This window comes from Sitophilus oryzae, unplaced genomic scaffold, assembly GCF_002938485.1.
Source record: "Sitophilus oryzae breed Bouriz unplaced genomic scaffold, Soryzae_2.0 scaffold_119_pilon_pilon, whole genome shotgun sequence".
NCBI classification, from domain to species: domain Eukaryota; kingdom Metazoa; phylum Arthropoda; class Insecta; order Coleoptera; family Curculionidae; genus Sitophilus; species Sitophilus oryzae.
The window spans coordinates 622,468-641,887 of NW_022145837.1; the positions used below are offsets into that span (position 1 = coordinate 622,468).

General features: G+C 33.0%; 1 protein-coding gene across 4 annotated transcripts in view; it reads right to left on the minus strand.

Annotated features, from left to right (window-relative positions):
* LOC115891810 (protein roadkill) overlaps positions 1-19,420 on the minus strand; it is a 96,653-nt gene that overhangs the window by 45,643 nt on the left and 31,590 nt on the right. Inside the window, exon 1 of one of the 4 annotated variants that reach the window (XM_030912377.1) lies at positions 12,272-12,485. The exons of 2 other annotated variants lie outside the window; for them this stretch is intronic. In XM_030912377.1, the coding sequence (XP_030768237.1) occupies positions 12,272-12,345 (74 nt within the window). In that variant the 5' untranslated portion in view covers positions 12,346-12,485. Of the gene's footprint in view, positions 1-12,271; positions 12,486-13,779; positions 14,012-19,420 lie in introns of those variants that run through there. One more of the 4 variants, XM_030912379.1, reaches the window with a different exon arrangement.

Here is a 19,420-nt window from a genome sequence, read left to right on the forward strand (position 1 = left end):
TAAAATGTATGTATTCATAATTTCATTTTTGTTTTGACTATGTTAAGACTTCTAAAAATCTAATAAAACATTAAATATAGTAAAAAGTCTATAATTATTATTTTATATTTTACAAAGATAATTTTACGCTTGAACAACGTTACCGTTTTAGTTAGTGTTAATAAGTAACGGAACGCTAAAATTATGTTATGCCAAAACTCTCCATTAGTTTCTTTCGGATGACCAGGTGGCTCTAAACGACAGACATTTTGTTTTGTATCAGTGTCCAATCTATTTCTAGTACATGACATTAGTCTAAAATACTCAAATCTGGACGCACCTTTATATTGTGAGAAGATATCGATATTTTTTCTCTAAAAACTCTCAAACCTCCCTACTCTCGCGTCGTCCAATTTTTCTCTCTCACGTCTCGCCGCTAAGGTCGCGTTCACACCGTGTGACATTGGCGAATGACAAGGCGCTGTCAGCATCGAGACACAATCGGAAAGACGAATACATTTTTTTCACGATATTTTTATTACGGAATACACCGCTAGCCGATAACGCGATTTTTGTAATAAGCCTGTAATCTTTGTTCAAGGTGACTTAAATGTGAATTATCATCAAAACAATATTCATACATACAGGGTGATTCATAACAAAATTTGTCCCTTTTCTTCAGGTGATAGTAAATATAACTTAGCATGTATGATAGGCTATTAAGATTGGCAAAAAAAAGTCTTTTTTAATTTCACTCAAAATGAGTTGTTTGGATCATAAATGACCTAAATACAAAATATTTTCATGGTGTCTGTCTGTCTGTCCGTCCGTCTGTAACACGATAACTCAAAAACCGCTAAACCGATTTTAACCACAAAAATACTGTGGCACCCGAGAATCTGGCCATTAGTTTTTGGTGGGGGTGGGGGGTTGGTAAGGGGGTACGGGAGGGGATTAAAATTTTTAAAAAATCGTAACTCCAAAATTACTATTATTAAGATTAGGAATAATATTTGCAACAAAATTTGTAACAACATCAAAAAAAAGAGAGCAACACCGCCCACACGAAAAGTGAAACTTCATTTCCAACATTCGAGCTGTCGATTTGCGTTTCTGGGTCTATTCTGGGTCAGTTAAGAACGTCAGAGAAATAAGTAAAGCTAGATCTAGTCTAGATCTTATAATATACTGTTTCTTTCTGGTAATATTCTTTGGCACAAATCTAAAATATGCATAGCAGAAGTTTAACTTAATTAGGAGCTATAGATCTTTAATATGTCCGACTTATTAATTCCGGTTCTAATTTTTATTTAAAACTTGATAAAATATACAGGGTGAGTATCAAATAAGCAATATTTTCAGGACTGGTAGATCTCGACAAAAGAAACATATTTTCTCTTTGTCGTTTTTCAAATAAGTCTAAAATAACCGTGTTGTTTTACTTTAAAGATTTACAAAAAAAAATTATTCTTTGTTTCTCAATAGTTTTATTTTTGTTGAAGATATTCGCTTTTGAAGAAGACACTACATCTCGTAATTTTGGTTTTGATTTTTTTAATGAAATAATATAAAATAATTCCTAGATTACTTAATTCTTCATTGATATATTTTTTTTAATTCAATTAGTAAACAAAGCAACACAGTTCTAGGAAAAAAAAACAAATTACTTAATACAGCTTCGAATAAATTTATCTCGGATTTAATTTTCAGCCGCCACAAATTACAGTTCAGACACTTCCTTTCTCCCCTTATTCGCCCTCTATCTCTGTTTCTCACCCCTTTAACATTTCTTGCATTCGTTTTATTCCCAATTCCATCCCTTATCCAGAACCCCGAATCCCCTTTTGCTTACGAAACGGGAACGCGAGGTAAAAACGAGGGTCCCGGTCTCTTCTCCAGCGCACAGACGAAGAAGTTGCACCCTTATTTACCGTCTCTTTCTACCATGCTATGTGTTCCACAAGGAGCAGTGGCGTGCGTATAATATATATAGACAAAATCGTAAAATCTTTTTAAGGTTCCGTGCCTCAAAAGGAAAAAAAATCGGAACCCTTATAGGATCACTCTGTTGTCCGTCCGTCCATCTGTCAAGACCAGAGTTGGGTAGTGGGTAGGTAGAAAATTTTGAATATCTCCCTAAAAAATGTCTATACCTATGTGGCGGATTCATCTCTCCAAAAAAATCCTTTATGGATATTTCGCCACTGCATTGCAAGAAAATCTACAAAATAAAATAGTTATTTTTTGTAAACACTTCTGGAGTTAAACCTAAACGGACACTGCTTGTCAGAAGTTATGTTTACAGTTATAAAAATTTGCCTAACAAAGAAAAAAATGCTTAAAGTTTCGGAAAGTTTATCTCTTTCCGTCGTCGGAAGCAAAAAAATACAAACAATAAAGAAAAAGAAGTATTTAAAACTATTTAAAATATTTAAATTCAACTATTCGAGAATACTTTACTTTTTTAATCAGATATTTCTACAAGAAACCGTTGACATTCTGTTAAAATGACATTATGTCTAACCTGAAAATCCTAACTTGCCAAAATTATCATCGATTGTCATTCGCCAGTCGTATTTAGCGAATGCAATCCCGCACCAAAATCTCAATCCCGCAAACCCGCGAGATTAAAGCAGTCAATCCCGCGGATCGGCAAAACTACGGTACTGTAAACAATAGTCATACATTTGGTCCTAAATGGTACAAAAGGCATTGTACATTTTGCATAGGCCCACAATATATTGATATAGGGTGTATCTTAAACTAGCTGTACAGAAATTTGGACCGATGTATACAGGGTTTTCAAAAAATATATTTAATATTAAATAAACTTATAAATAAAAATACTATTCTGATGTTGAAGTTTTTTTTAACTTGTTAGTTATCTGATTTTAGATACACTCTATATCAATAATTTTTTGGCATATGAAAAATGCACAAAGCTTTTTGTACCATTTAGGACCATAATACGTATGACTAAAAATGCATATTTTTCAAAAAAAAAACGTATTTTCCTTAAAACAAAAAGAATTAAAAAACCTATCAAATTGGTTTTCTAATTTCAATACAGATTAGTCGTACTTGGTAAAAATTTCGGTAAAAAAAAAGTAAGCGGTAAAAAAGATTCTTGACCAAATTTTCACACTCTTATAAAACACCCTGTATACGAGAATTCGCTAAATATATTTTCGAAAACCATATATCAATGCATCTTAATCACAATAGATGCATCTTTAATCCTGGTCCAAACCGCATCCCAAAATCTTTTTTAGTTCAAGAAATGTACAAGATGATTGTAGCACAAGTACTAGTTAAACGCTTTTCTTCACTTACGCGCATACGCCAGAAAGAAATCTAACAAGTAACCTATTTGTTTCACTTATTTTTAATGGCCAAGCCGTAAAGGGAATCCCTCGGGTTCCGACCGTCGACGCATCGGCCCGGAACGAAACGGTTTAACCCTGATCGAGATCGATTCGGTTACCCAGTAGTAATGGGTCGATCCCGCACGGTAAACCCCGCGGAATCTCAGAGGGATCCCGCATTTGCGGGATTGCATTGACGCCGTTTTTTTCGGTCATATGGTAGATGGAGCAGCAGGTTTCTTTTTATAAAAATCCAAAAAAAAACGACGAGTCAAATTGTAATGAATTTCATCCCCCCTTAGATTTTTCTTAAAAATTAGCTTACTGATAAAATCATAATTTAAATATTAACTAATGATATCACAGAGAAAAATCAGTTATTTTCAATTTAATTTAAAAATGGTAAAGAAAAAATATGTATCTTTTGGCCAGATCTACCACCCCTTATAATTCATGCACTTATTTCTGGGACACCCTGTATTAAAGTAGGCCTGAATAGGAAACATTGAAGTTTAATATGAATAATGAATGGTATGATTAATGAACGTATGTAGGTTTTCAAAACTTAGCGCAATGAATATCAGCTGCGAATAATTATGAAAATAACACCTTTGGAGGTCAACGTTTCCAAACATAACCGACACAAGAAAAAAAAAGTATTCTAAATTGTAGTTTCTTGACCTTGGAAACTATTTTCGGCAATTTTTTCTATTGTTAAATACTCTTCCAGCGGAAATGTACGATATACATTAGTTGAAATCCCGTAATTTGTCAAATTTTTACGTTTTTTACAACGAATAGTGAGTAATTTTAAAGATTTTACCAGTATTTTATGTATATTGCAAAAGTTCAGAAATTATTTTTGGTAATTTTTCGTAGGATTATAGTATATTACATACCGAGGAGGGGAGTGTTTCATTACTATCGAGAGATTAACCCTTAACTGGTCCGGCGTCGTCTGACAGACTACGCCAAATAATTAACTCATTCTCATTAGTTACTGGGACCGCCCACACAATTGGCGTTCCAGCTAATCCTCCCCCTCTCGGTCAACTACTGATAACCATATTTATACTCAAACTGGATTAGTTTTTTAGAAGTTATGGCAGAAGTTACTTAAGCCGTAGTCTCTCAGACGACGCCGGACCGTTTGCGTAAGATTTTGTGTTTGACAAACTTTTGGAAAATATGGCCGGGCCTTCGAAAAGAGTGCGTTTAGGAGACTCTAGTTATGAAGAAACTCTATTAAAATGATATGATGAGGACTGTGACAGTGACAATATGACAATCTGCCAGACAAATGCGTTTGACAATGTCAAATATTCCAAGAGAAATATACTTTACAATTGTGAATCTGGCAACTGTGCATCTTTAGCCGAGCTTCAAGGCTGTCGACGTGCCGTCGATCTAAAACCGAAAATTGAAAATTTCCAATTATATTCTGATTATGATATTGTCGCGCCATCTAGTATTTTATTTGTGCAATTTTAGCTCTTTCATTTCGAGTATTTTTCTGTTGCGTAGCTAGATATTCTGTGGTTATAGGAATATTTTTATAGCCTTTATATTATAAGAAAAGTATTTATAACTGATACAATAATTTTTGTCAGTTTACAGTCTATATATTATAAGTTATTTAACAAATCCATGATTAAAGAACACAAGAATCCCCTCTAAAGAACCTTGATCTAGGGACTCAGTACTCGAAATAAACCGAGGTTAATTCGTTAATAGCCGCTGTAGTTTGTCTATTTATCGTTATCTGGTACCGCTCGTCGGCTCGGTGACGTACCGACCGGGAATTAAACGTAGAAGGCCGCGGATAATGATCGCCAAGGTGACAGCCGTTGACACGTGGGTGGGCGGAGGCCTGCAGCATCACCACCTGGACCACAGATGTTCGATAATAATATTTATTAAATCTTTACTGTTAAACCGATCTTATCTCCTTTTAATTCCAGCTTGTTAAAAACTAATTTTTCGTATACTGGCTCAATTATTACAAAAAATCTAAAATTTAAATCATCAAATTATTCACGACCCTGTATAAAAGGTTTATGTATGGTGGGAGTATTTAACAGGGTGCAAGGTTATAATAACCATCTATCGAAGAATGAAATTTAAATTATATTACCATAGGAACGTCTTTTGATTTTTAGAACCTAGAAAAAATTCAACCATATTTTCTTGTTTGTTTTTTTAATTTTCTCTAAAACTGTACTGGAAATTAGGAAAAAGATAAACGGGATTAACAATTCTAAAACGAGCAAAAATTTTAATGAAGAATGCCTTTTTCTCAATATGTCAATAATAATAAATCCTCTTGTAAAGACACTCCGGGGACATACTGTATATCAACATACAATTCGTTTTTAATTTACCTGTCAAAGTTAACTCACCAGAGGTTGAAATGCTTCTGTATCTACAGTAATTCTCGCTTTAAACTCATTAAATTTAACCGATCTGTCACAGTATTGTTTCGTTTCTCAATTCATTCTTGTCACTTTCTATACTTTCTATTTCACGATGAAAATCGACCTTATGTAATACAAAAACGTAAAAAAAATTGTTGATATTACTCTCAATTCAGTGTATAAACATAACCATTTGCCAAAATACCGAACATCCAGAAAAATATTGTATATTTCCATCAGAGAAATATTTTGATTTACAACCACATATGTAATACTGACACATAATATGTGTTATATCTTTTGCTATTATTTTATATATCTACTTAATAAATATATACCGGGTGCGTCTCAAAATTGGCTCACCCCTATAACTTTTTTATTTTTCAGATAAAATAACGAGATTTGGTATGTTAGTATATGACATAAATTGGGATTGATTGACGTATTCAATTGTTTTCGGCCATTTCCGGTTTCACGGGAAATTACCACAGCTTTTGATTTTTAAATGGCACCCTCGGTATTTTTTTTACTTTATTCGGTAGAAAATGACACTCAGAATATGTCAATTTTTGACATAGTCACTCAAAAACAAATTCTATTTTAAATTTCAATCTAGAGTGCCACGGCTGTGTTAAAAACACTAATTTTTAATCAAGGAACCTTGGAAAAATAGATTTGATCGTCTAATGTTTTTAGTGTCTTGTCCTGGTCGGTTAAAAAATGCTCAAATCGTATTTTTAATCATATCTCAATTTATCTCAATCACGCTGTACATATACGTCATTTGAAAAGTGACACAAACACTCAATACAACGCATAACCTACGTTGTGTCATTTTTTAAGTTGGGATATTTTTGGCTGTGAGATGTGTGGTATTACATCAAGGACTTAATAAGTATTTTGTTTACTTAAATTAAAAAAAGTACCATACTCAGGCACTTTAGAACAATAATTATTAATCCTACTCGCAGTGTTCATGTAAATATCAATAATACAATAGTTATTTACTATTAAAAAATGCAGTTAATCTTGAATGCATTTTAGAAAAATAAAACTATTTATCGTTCTGACGAAATCTGTCATCGCAAGTTGTTTAATGCAATCTAATTTACACAATAGATTAATAAAAAGTAATATAATAAATAAAACAATTCAAAATTAATAAGTTACTTTATATTCATTATATTCAATATCAAATTGAGTTAAAGCAAATAAATGGTGCTATGATAATGGTAATCATATTTCGAAATACAGGGTGGTCCGAATTGTATTTGGAAATTTCGGCAGGTTCTACCGCTAAAAATAGGTCAAAAAGTTCCTTCCGGTATGAATTTATATCCTAAAAGCTTTCTTTTTGTTCGTTTCATTTTTATTTCGATTTTTTTAAATAATTTCAGGAATCTTTCTGGGATCTTTTCTTTTCTAGGTTTTCTTTCTCGTAAACTTAATCTACTAGTACCTATGTCGCTAGATGATCAAGAAATTATGTTTTTTAACTAAAACACTCGAAAATTTTCCAAAAAAATTTTCAGAAAATTCCAAATTTTCCAAAAAAAAAATCAAAAAATTCCAATGGCCGGATAATACCGGATGCGTCTCAAAAGTGGCTCACCCCTGTAATTTTTTTATTTTTTTATTTAAAAAAACGAGATTTGGTATGTTAGTATATGACATAAATTAGGATTGGTTGATGTATTCAATTGTTTTCGGTCACTTCCGGTTTCACCGGAAATGACTACAACTTTTGATTTTTAAATGGCACTCCCGGTATTTTTTTACTTTATTCAATAGAAAATGACATTCTGAATAGAATGACATAGCATATATGTCAACTTCTGACATTTTCATTTAAAAAAAATAGCATTTGAAATTTTACAGTGCCATAGCCATAAATGTATAGATAATTTGACTCGAAATACCAAGTGTGTGGTATCAAATTATTCGTAAAAAAGTGCTTTTTCCAAATATGCTAATGAGCCATCCTCGTTCCATTTGAAAAAATTGAGATATGTTTAAAAATACGATTAGAGCAATTTCTAACTGGCCAGGACAAGACACTAAAAACATTAGACGATCGAATCTATTTTTTCTAGGCTCATTGATGAATAATTAGTGTTTTTGACATAGCCATGGCACCCTAGATTGAATTGTAAAATACAATTTTTTCTTAAGCGAGACTGTCAAAATCTGACTCTTACTGTTTTTCTATCGAATACAGTAAAAATATACCGAGGGTGCCATTTAAAAATCAACAGTTGAAGTCATTTCCGGTGAAACCGGAAGTGACCAAAAACAATTGAATACATCAATCAATCCTAATTTACGTCATATACTAACATACCAAATCTCGTTTATTTATCTGCAAAAATAAAAAAGTTATAGGGGTGAGCCACTTTTGAGACGCACCCGGTATAGGTATTCTGCCCCCGCGGCTTTTTTGACTCGCACTCAGGAGATCGATTTGGTGTCGAATCAAAATAATTCACCTAAATTTTTAGCTCTTTAACTAAAACGGTTTTCGAGATTTTCAAAAAAAAACTTTTTTCAATTTTATTTTTATAGTAAAATTCAAAATTAATTAATGATGATTTTTTTCTAATGATTCTTAAACAAAAAGCCGATTTTTAGCGGAGGAAAGAAAATGAAAATGTTTATTTTTTTAACCTTTGTGAAAATGTCACTCACTAAAAATCGTCAGAAAATGTCTTTTATACTTCTTTACACTCAGGAATTTTTTAGATTTTTTTGAAGCGGTGCAACAATATGAAAAGAATTAAAAACTCATTTTTTTTCTCTAAAATCTTCTGTATTAACTAACTTATATTTTTGTTTAGTTTAAAAAAGTGAGTAGAAAATATTTTTTCATTAAAAATACATCCTTGCCGGAAATAAACATAAAGATTGTTATTAAAAAAATGAGTCCGAGAAGATTTTAGAAAAAAAGAAGAGTTTTTATTTTTTTTCATATTGTTCCACCACTTCAAAAAATTCTAAAAAATTCCTGTGTGTAAAGAAGTATAAAAGACATTTTCGGACGATTTTTAGTGAGTGACATTTTCACAAAGGTTAAAAAAATAAACATTTTCATTTTCTTTCCTCCGCTAAAAATCGGCTTTACGTTTAAAGGTGCGTATTCATTATCCGCACGAACAAACGAACGAACGAACGAATGTTCGCTAGTGGTATGGACGGGGACCGCACGATAGAACCGCACGAGAAGACCGCACGCATTTCTTCATTCGTGCGTCAGTTCAAATCGTCAAGATATTGTTATAAACCTGTTTTTTTTTGTTTATATACCGTCATTGAATTATCGCTAAGCAAGTTACTATGGAGCAGTGCATAAGGAGTCGGGCTAGGAAGCGAGAGACCGGAGTTCGAATCTCGGCCGGAACATCACTTTTTATTTTCTTTTTAAATACTGTTGTATTCTATAGTTTATTTTTGTAGTATAAGAAAAAGAACGATTTATTCTGTTATTTTTTAATCTCCGTTATTAATATAAATTGATTGTTAGACCTCATTTAATATAAAATAATATTCTACTTTTTGAAATGTATCGGGCCCTAATTGTACCTAAAAGTAATATATTTTTAGTGATATACCATATTGTAAACTATTTAATATTTCAGTCGCTTAAAAAGTTAATTTGCATTGAATAATTGCCTACCATTAAAGGAAATTTGAGCTATATAACCCTTGATGGGCATATTCTGGGTATGCAAATACTACTAAAATTTTGGGTGTGGTTCAACCGATTTATTCTCAAAACCAGAAACATCTACATATAAAAAGAAGCACAGGTCACTAATTATAATAAACTTCACCCTTGGTATTACTTCCACTAATTATAATAAACTTCACCCCTTGGAATTACTTCTATCACAATTACAATACGTTCATCTGCATTGGCATTTTCTACTTTTCGATGGGAAACAATAAACTTCCCAACATTTTTTAAATGATGTAACATTCCTCTTGTGGTTACTTACTTTTCCATAGATATTCTCATCTCTGTCCTCATGTGAATTCAGAGGCAATAAAATGAAAATTATTTACCATAAACATCGCAAACTAAAAACCTAATAAACAATTTTATAGCGAATATAGAAATAAATTTAGTATTTTTACCTATTATCGTCCAAATCCATGTTAATAGATAATTATTATTTTAAATATATTTTTGGAACTGCTGGTTTTAGTAATTATTAAATTAAACGAACTAAAAAGTCTTAAAAATAAACAATTCTTAACCATAACCTCAAAATGCAGATCTCCTGTCAACTTTCTTTTATTTTTATTTATTCATTATTTTCCTAGTGACGTCACAGGTGGTATGCGCGAACTGAACAGAGAATTGGAGCCGCTATCGATCATACCTTGTATTCTTTGTACCATGACGTCTAAACGCCTTTGATGTACCGACTCGAAGCGGATGGTAGAGCGCACGAACGAACGAACGGCCGCATGCGTTCTTTTCCATAGATATCCTCATCTCTGTTCTCATGTGAATTCAGAGGCAATTTCGGATAATGAATACGCACCTTAAATCTGAAAGCGCACGCAGGCGAACGCCTTTGATGTACCGACTCGAAGCGGATGGTCGAGCGCACGACCGAACGAACGGCCGCATGCGTTCGGTCCCCGTCTAAATATACTTTCATTCGTTCGTTCGTTCTTACTCATTCGTTCGTTCTTCATACACTTTCATTCGTTCGTTCGTTCGTTCGTTCGGATAATGAATACGCACCTTTAGACTTCTAAGAATTAGAAAAAAAATCATCATTAATTAATTTTGAATTTTACTATAAAAATAAAAATAAAATTGAAAAAACTCGAAAACCGATTGAGTTAAACAGCTAAAGTTTAGGTGAATTATTTTGATTCGACACCAAATCGATCCCCTGAGTGCGAGTCAAAAAAGCCGCGGGGCAGATTTCCTATATTAATCCGGCTATACCATTTTCCAAAAAAAAAACGCCAAACAAAAACGTCATAATCGTGTTTCTGGAGTCGAAATATACTATAATGCGATTATACCCTGTATAATCGCATTATAGGCGGTATGGTCGAAATTCTCGGATATCTATCTATATGGCAAACGGCCAACATTCTATTATATACCGATATTTATCGATCTGTCTGAGCTCTCATATCTATATGCCTCGGGCACGGGCACTAACTAGCACGGTGAATGTGGTATGTGGTCAGAAACTATTCGCCCTGCTGTTGCTGCCGCTGCTGCTGTGTGCTATCGGACTCCATGTGCCGATTTTTTGACAAAAATGCCCCCGTGTGTGACGTGCCCTGCAAATCTATTGGATCGGAACGAAATTCAATGCAGTTTTGTCCAGTGGCGTGCCAGAGAATCAAAATCAACAGTTCATTTTATAAATATACACAACCAAACTTATCGTCTATTATTTTTCATAATCTTTGAGACATTTTATGTTTATAAGTAAAAAAAACTCAGACCTTACCAAAGACTTTTAATGAAAAATAATCTACAGAGCAATAAAAAAAGTAATCAGTTCCCAAAATAAACACAATGACGTTTTTTTTCTGGTTTCTAAAACGAAATGAGATTTAAATTTTTAATGGTCAAAAAGCAGAAACAAAGAGAAAATTGATAACTTTAATAATTGTTTTGCTTGTCGTAAAGGGGGGAACCAAGCTCCACTCCCACAACCGGTTTCTGGGCCTACCCTTCATCAGGTGGGCTGTCCAGGGGCTGGTTCTCACCGATACGGCAAGCAAAACTTCTTCTATATCTACAGACGATGTCGTAAAAATAAAAAATATAAAAAAAAATAATAAAAAAAAAAGAAATATCAAGTGTGTTATATTTTTGGAAAGGTAATTTTAAATTCTTTTCAATAGATTAAAAATATACAGGGTGTTCTATATAAAAAATTAAGTTTTCTGTTGACAATTCTTAAATTATTAATTAAAAAAAAATATATACTTAAACCATTAAATTCTACGTAAAAAGGTGCCTTGGAAATGTTTTCATAAAAATACAAAATTTTCCATAGCAAAAAAGTTACAGCGATTTGCTAAAAAGCATATTTTTGAAAAACACCCCGTGGCTCCGAAACGGTAACAGATATCGATATGCGGTTTTCACCATCTTGTTTTTGACAAAAATTGAGCTCCAGACACCGATATTAGTTTTTGTCTATCTCCTATAGACAAGGATGTTTCCATTTAAAAGAGTCGAATTTGGCCCACCCTGTACATATTAAAATAGTTGATAACAAATTACATTGTATAGGGAATTAAAAAAAAATAATGGTATTTAAGATTTTCATTTATAATTTAAGAAATTTCAAAATTCCTTTTTTTCTAAGATTTAACATAATTTTAAAACCCCTTGAAATTTGGTCTTGCAAAAATGCGATTTTTAATACTAATAAATCACATTTTTGGCACTTCGTTACTATAATAAATGTTCTGAATTAAAAAAAAATAATTCGTAATATTACTAATAAAACGTGAATTAATGTTTTTTACCTTACTGGTACACCAAACATTGTAGATAAACGCATATTTTCATCAACACTCCATACGTTCGATTTTAAACACATTTAGCACACTTTTTTAAAACCGAACTACCCCGAACACAAAAGTTAACAAATATTTTCATTCAAGTTCCAAGCACACAAGTTCAAAAAAAAACAAGTTACGATCCCCAAACTTTTGTCACAAAGGTTTCGGATGGACTGAACTTGACTTGGGTAGAACAAACTGACGTATTCGCATGTGGTGTACCTGATATGTTGGTTGTTATCTTTTTGATAACATTTTTCGCCAAATATTATTGATAAAAATACGCCAATGTTTTCGTTGTAATAACAAAGGAAGGACAAACCGGTGAACCAAACGTAGATAAATACGCAGACAAAACAAACTAAAATTTCAGAAATTTCGGAGGTTATTGAATGTAGACAGTTCAAAAATGACATTCTAAAAGATATTTTACCGATATTTTTTTAATACCATACGATTGAAAAAAAAACGGCGCCAGGGACGGCAAAGAATGCCATTTTCTATCAAATGAAGTAAAAAAAATACCGAGAGTGTAAGTGTAGTAAGTTGTAGTCATTTCCGGTTAAAGAGGAAGTGACCGAAAACAACTAAATACGTCAATCACTAAAATTTATGTCATATACTAACATACCAAATCTGGTTTTTTATCTGTATATTATAAATTATATTTCGCTCTTTGTCAAAAATAAAATATACAAAGATTAAAATATACGGGATAAAAAGAATTAAATCGCAAATTCTGTAATGGTATCTGTATCGCTCTGTATACAGGGTGAGTCTTAAATAAGTGCAAATATTAACAGAGTTGATAGATCTCGATAAAAGAAACATATTATCTCTTCGCCGTTTTTTAAATAAGTCCAAAATAACCGAGTTATTTTACTTTGAAATTTTTAAAAAAAAAACGATTTTTTGCTAAAATTTTGAGAACCACCGGATTTTTTCTGGGTTTTCTTTCTTGTAAATTTAATCTACTACCTAGTATGTTGCCATATTATCAAGAATTTATGTTTTTTAACTAAAAATTAAAAAAATTTGCTAACATTTTTCCAACAAATACCAAATTTTCAAAAAAAAAATCGCCAAAAAAGCCTCATAATCGTGTTTCTTGGGTCGAAATATACTACCCCTAAAAATATTTGCAGTTATTTAGGACTCACCCTGTATATTTTTAATAGTACAACAACAGATGTTTTATATTTCAACTAAATTTGATATTTAAAAATTAATCTTGACCAAAAATAATCTTACAAAACTAAACAAACGTGAAGGACTAGACCGAAAAAAAATTATAAAAACAATTCGTATTTTCAGTTCAAAGAAAACGATTTTTTTCACCTTGAACGAACAGAAATAAAACTCAAACAATCCTGAAAACATATGGCTAGAAAACTATTACGCCATAAAATTTATTTGATTTAAAAAAAACGATATTTAACAGAAAAAAACTCAATCGATAGATAGTTACTTACCCAGTACTAAAAATACCCTCAAAAACACTATCCCACGAGGTCATCGCACCGTTGCCGCATATCGATCCGATCCCTAAACGAAAATTCTTTGGAGGAAATCCGACAACGCCGCCCGACGACCAGCTGACGCACGAACTCGGTCTAGGATTGGCCGGCAAATATAGAGACTGACGTCGATTGGCCAAGCCCGATTAAAATAGTGCTGGGCCTTACACAATCAGGATTGGCCAACCTAAAACAGTAAGTCTCTAAATTAATGAAGGGAAACAAAATGGCGACAGTGGGAACAGTGTAAACTATTTAAATCGTTTTAATATACACATAGAAAAAGGTTTGCATCACTTTGTTTTAACGTGAAAGAATTTTTTGGAGACGACAATTTTAGAGATTTACAATGTTTATCATTGTAATCCATAGTCCAGTAAATAAGAACACGGCATTTTCCGTGTTCCACTTTCTCTCTTCTGACATTTTTTTTATAAAGATGGAGCACTTCACCATATACGAATGTCATATATTAGCAGTACCAGCACTCAACAGTACTAAATTTGTGTGATTCCATTATTACAGTTGAGGGTTGGAACCTTTGGTGTTACACAGCAAAATAAAACACTAAATCACCACAATACACCAAAACACTTTTACTTTTACACTGGACGCGCGTTTCGCTAACCATGTTATGTCATAACCATGTCTAACCATGTCAGTTTATAATCATCTGCTGATGATGCTAACATGGTTAGCGAAACGCGCGTCCAGTGTAAAAGTAAAAGTTATTTGTGGTGTATTGTGGTGATTTAGTGTTTTATTTTGCTGTGATTCCATTAGTTTTCTGCTTATGGCAACGCACGACATCCACACTGCACCGACAACTTGTCGACAAACGACAAAACAGAGACTCTTTGAACTTTACCGACTCGAGACGGGACATTCAAAAGTCTCCGAATTTGGAAACAAAACAAAAATGAGACAAAAATGTTGCAGAAATGTAGGTATTGCATTTGTCGCAACTTTGTCGTAAAACATGAATGTTTCTGTCTTGTCGCTGTTTTGTCTGCTTGGTCTGGACCCGGCTTTAGACTTTCTCTATGGATACTAACTGACTACGGGGAAGCTGTTGGTAGGATATTCTATTTATTTTAATTGTATTTTTTTTGACATTGGTGAATGATCTGAAATGCAACGAATTCCGCTATACAACTGCGAAATATACTACCTAACATTCTTATTCCAATTATTTTTTATCTGCTCAAACCAGACACACTTTTGACCCCGCTAAATTACCCAACGCCATAAACTGAAATCAAAGTAACGCGAGTAAATATTTATGTTTAAGGAATATTTATAGACGTTGGAGCGATTTCAATGTCAGGCGCACAGCCATTAAACAAACGCCAAACTATTTTAAAATATCGTTATTTTAAATTCGATCGATATTGTTTTTACGTAATGATTTTCCTGGTGTGTTTTATAATCTGTGCCTTTGGGGCGGGTTTCATTGTTTTTAAAACAAACGAATAGGATATGCAAAGTACCATACAAATGTGAGAAATTTTGAAGTATAACTATAACAATGCAAAAACTATAATAAAGAAACCAATAGTCTCTAAACGAAAAAAAAAATGCAGGGTGGGTCTTAAATAAGTGCAAATATTGTGACGACTTTTTCTGTCATCACTCAAACAGAAAGAACAAGGTATCCGTTGCTCAGGGTTAGAGGAGAGCTGGGTTCGTAGGTAAGGCTTGTGACCTGTGGTGACTTAATAATGTTGTTAAATAATAAAATAAAAGTAATAATGTATAGGCTGCAAAGATTCTAAAATTGATGTTAAGTATTCAAATAGTAATGGTCAAAGACAGTAAAAAAGGGCGCCACTTACTTTGGGTATGAAAAGGTAAAGTAAGAAACCAGTAAGAAAATTTGATCATGAAATAGCTAAAATAAAATAATCAACAGCAATAAGGGTCTATTATGTTCATCAAGAATAAAAGTCAGATATAACTATCCTACGTTGAACATTTATTTAAAAACGAACACAATTATCAATCAGTTTAAACCCGGTTTCAATTATCCCAATGAAATCGTTAGTTGCTTTAAGTAAACTCAAATTTAGTTAAAGTTCTCTTCAGTATACTATACTACGTAATATATAAACAGGTGAAATTTATGTAAGTACCAATACGATGATGTTTCGAAACAAATCGTGTACAATAACCTTCAAAAATGAATCCGTGTTAGCGATTCTCACATAAAAGATCATACTGAAGTAAAACGTACCGTTAAGGACAAAGCATGACTTATAATGTTAACTAAAAGGTAAATTTTGACTATAATATATGGAATAAATGACAACAATTTACAGAGATATTCAAAATATTATCTCAAAGTAAAAAAAATTTAGGGAATACCTTGTGTGTTGAACTTAGAACTTATCTGTATTTTTTTTTTAATTTATGACGTAGTGAACAGATAGGCAGGCAGTCTCCAGACTAACGGAAGTGGATGTAGACTCTTCGATAGTAGCAGGAGTCTTCGATATCAGTAGAATAAATGTAGAGTCATAAATACTGTCTCAAAAGTGGTTACTCATATGCCAATTACTTATACGTCAATTTCTTATACGCCAGTTACTCTATATAAAAAAAACCTCTCAGAACAGTCACCGAATACAAAAAAAAATAACTTACGGTCTGAAAATCAGCTGTACACATTCCAAAATATAGCCAAACTATATGCTGATCCAAACCAGTAATGCACAATCAAACATTATCAAAATAAATAAAAAACGGGAATAACTGAAATAAAATTTAGTTAGACATGGCGATACAAAATGGTAGATACACTTACTGTGATCTTATTCCAGGAAAAGGCCAAAAAAACACGAACTAGGCTCTGAACAGTATATTCTACAGGATTTCAAATCTCCACCTTTGGATACCCATGCCTTTACTGTTAGGAAAAGTGTTTCAGAAAACCCTTTTTCTCTGAGATTCGTCGGACGCTGAACCACGCGTCTTTTTCTGATCTCAATCTCTCGGAAAAAGTCTCCTTCCTCCTTTTCGCAAAACGGAAGTCTTCGAATTGACAGGTCATATGACCAAAGGCAATTAAGTGAACTCTATCGTCTATACTGAATGAAATTTGTTTTTATGGAAAGGAACCGCTACCTGTACTGAATGAAGTTTAACATCTAGCGAATAGATGGCGCCAGCAATATTAAAATTTGGAATTTTATAAAAAGAAAAATAAAACGCTACAATATTTTTAGGGGTAGTATATTTCGACCCCAGAAAGACTGTAATATGATGATAGACCACCCTATAAATGATATTGTAATATGATGGTATAGACCACCCTGTATCTAATAAATTGTATGTTGCAACATATTTCCTATTGCCATTATTTTTTTTTAGTTAAGTAAGTTAAATAACTCGATTACTTCCAATTCATTTTAAAAATGGTAAAGGGAAAAGATGTTTCTTTTGACCAGATCTACCACCCCTTAAAATATCTGCACTTATTTCTGGGACACGCTGTATTTTATTCTGCAAACTTTCAACTTTTCTTTTTTTGCCAAGGTCTCTATTTCCACAAAAAAGTCGCCCGCTTAGATCAAAGCAATTTTGTTTGAAAATAGACATGACTGTCAGTCCAATCTGAAAGTCCAAACTGAAACCGCCATTATTAGCCACACCGCCATGCCACACTGAAAATTCCAAACACACGTGTTTTGATTAAGGCTTGATTAAGGTTTGCAGACCTTCAGCATTTGCCATAAAATAGCGAAAAATTTGTTACAAAATCATATAAATTATATATCACTGTAATTACAAAACTTCAATCTATTTCCGTATTGTAACGGAATTTTAAATCATGTCTTTATTTTCGAGAAAATTTAGTCCAAACATAAGGAATATTTTGTTGATGTTTGACCATCAAAATCTCAAAAATAAAGAAGTTTTCTAAAAATGTGCTACAATACGGATGCAGTATAATCCTTTATCTTTAATTTCCTTCTTCATTTGTGTAAAAATACCTAGCCAGTTTTACATAAAACGTTAAATGCTGAACGCTTATTTTGCTACTTTTTCGCATTAGTGAAATGGACTCTTATAAAAAATTCTGAGATGGTGATACAAGTATAAAATTTGATTTGCCCTGTGTGATTTACGTGTACAAACGACCATTGTTTCTGTAACTTTTTTCTTTGATCGATGTACAACCGAAATGAGAGAAATCACTCCACCGCACCGCCTCTACGTCGATCCGTTGCGTTGGGTTGAACTTTCTCCCGCCGAAGCTCGTTTCTAAAAATAATAAGGTAGATCGCGCGAGGCCGGCCTAGCGCGCTTTTGTTTCTTTTTTACGTAATATTCCCTCTCCCTCCTCCATCTCCTCACCTTCGGTTTGCTTTCCTGTGCTTTCAAACCGCAGCGGAGTTACACGAAATGTCACCGGCGCCGAATGCAGGAAATTACTCATTTCGAGATCCCGTTTCTATTTTGGAAGAGATGAGGCTTTCGAGAGAGAGGAATTTCGACGAGAAAGAGAGAGAAAATCTACTAGAGACAAGTTTCAGTGTCATTCTTAAAGGTTAGACGTATTTAGAAAGAGTAAAACAGTTTTAAAGAAGCTTCTTTTACTTCGAAGCTATCGAAAGATGCGTACAATTTATCTTAGATAGGAACTATCCAAAACAGGAAATTGCCATCCTATCCGATAATCAAGCAGCACTAAACGCGATCAACTCAGTAACCATCAATTCGAAGTTGGTCAAAGAATGCCTAGAGAAGCTCAACAAATTAGTCAAAGAAAATAAAGTCCTCCTACTCTGGGTGACTGCTCGTTTCACTTAAAGAAGCTTTTTACATATCGCCGCTTTCCGACAAAAGTAGCACAATTCAAAATTTTGTGATTTTGGGTTTTTCTAACACATAGTAATAAAAAGGCACCTTTTTAACAAGCACCGTTTTTATTTAACCGTTCTAATTTAAAATTAAATAATTTACCGCTAGGTATCATCCGGACCAACTATCACTTTTTGATTATTGGAATACGATTAAAGGTTGATTCCTCGGTTGATTCTCACTATACCTTCCGTTTCCATTCCACATACGTAAACTTCCGTTCCGTATCAGTTCCATACTTTTTATTGTAGAATTTATATCATTACGAAAGTTTTGTTTAAAAAATTTGTATCTTTTGAAAAAGGTAATAGATTTAATTAAGAGGTGAAATAATAAATAAATATTAGCAAAATGTTAACAGAGCTGGTACAGATGTAAGAACTTGACAAAACTGTTTCCGATATAAACTTAAAGTCCGTCCGCCAAAAAAAATGTATGGAAGAAAAGGATATGGAACGGAAGGGAAACGGAACGGATAGTCATCATTGTCCTATTCATTTACACACGATATAATATTTTATTTAAACGGAAGGGAGCTGATATGGAAGGTATAGTTAGAATCAACCTTAACGTGGACGACCACTTTGTGTACGTTGGATCATCTTTTTTGTGAAAAAAAGTCCCAATTCAAAAAGTGCTAGTTTCGTGATACAATGGTGATATATATTTGAAACACGCTTTACAGAGTACAGGGCCGCAAAACAGAAAGTGACCGAATTATTTTGACTTTGAT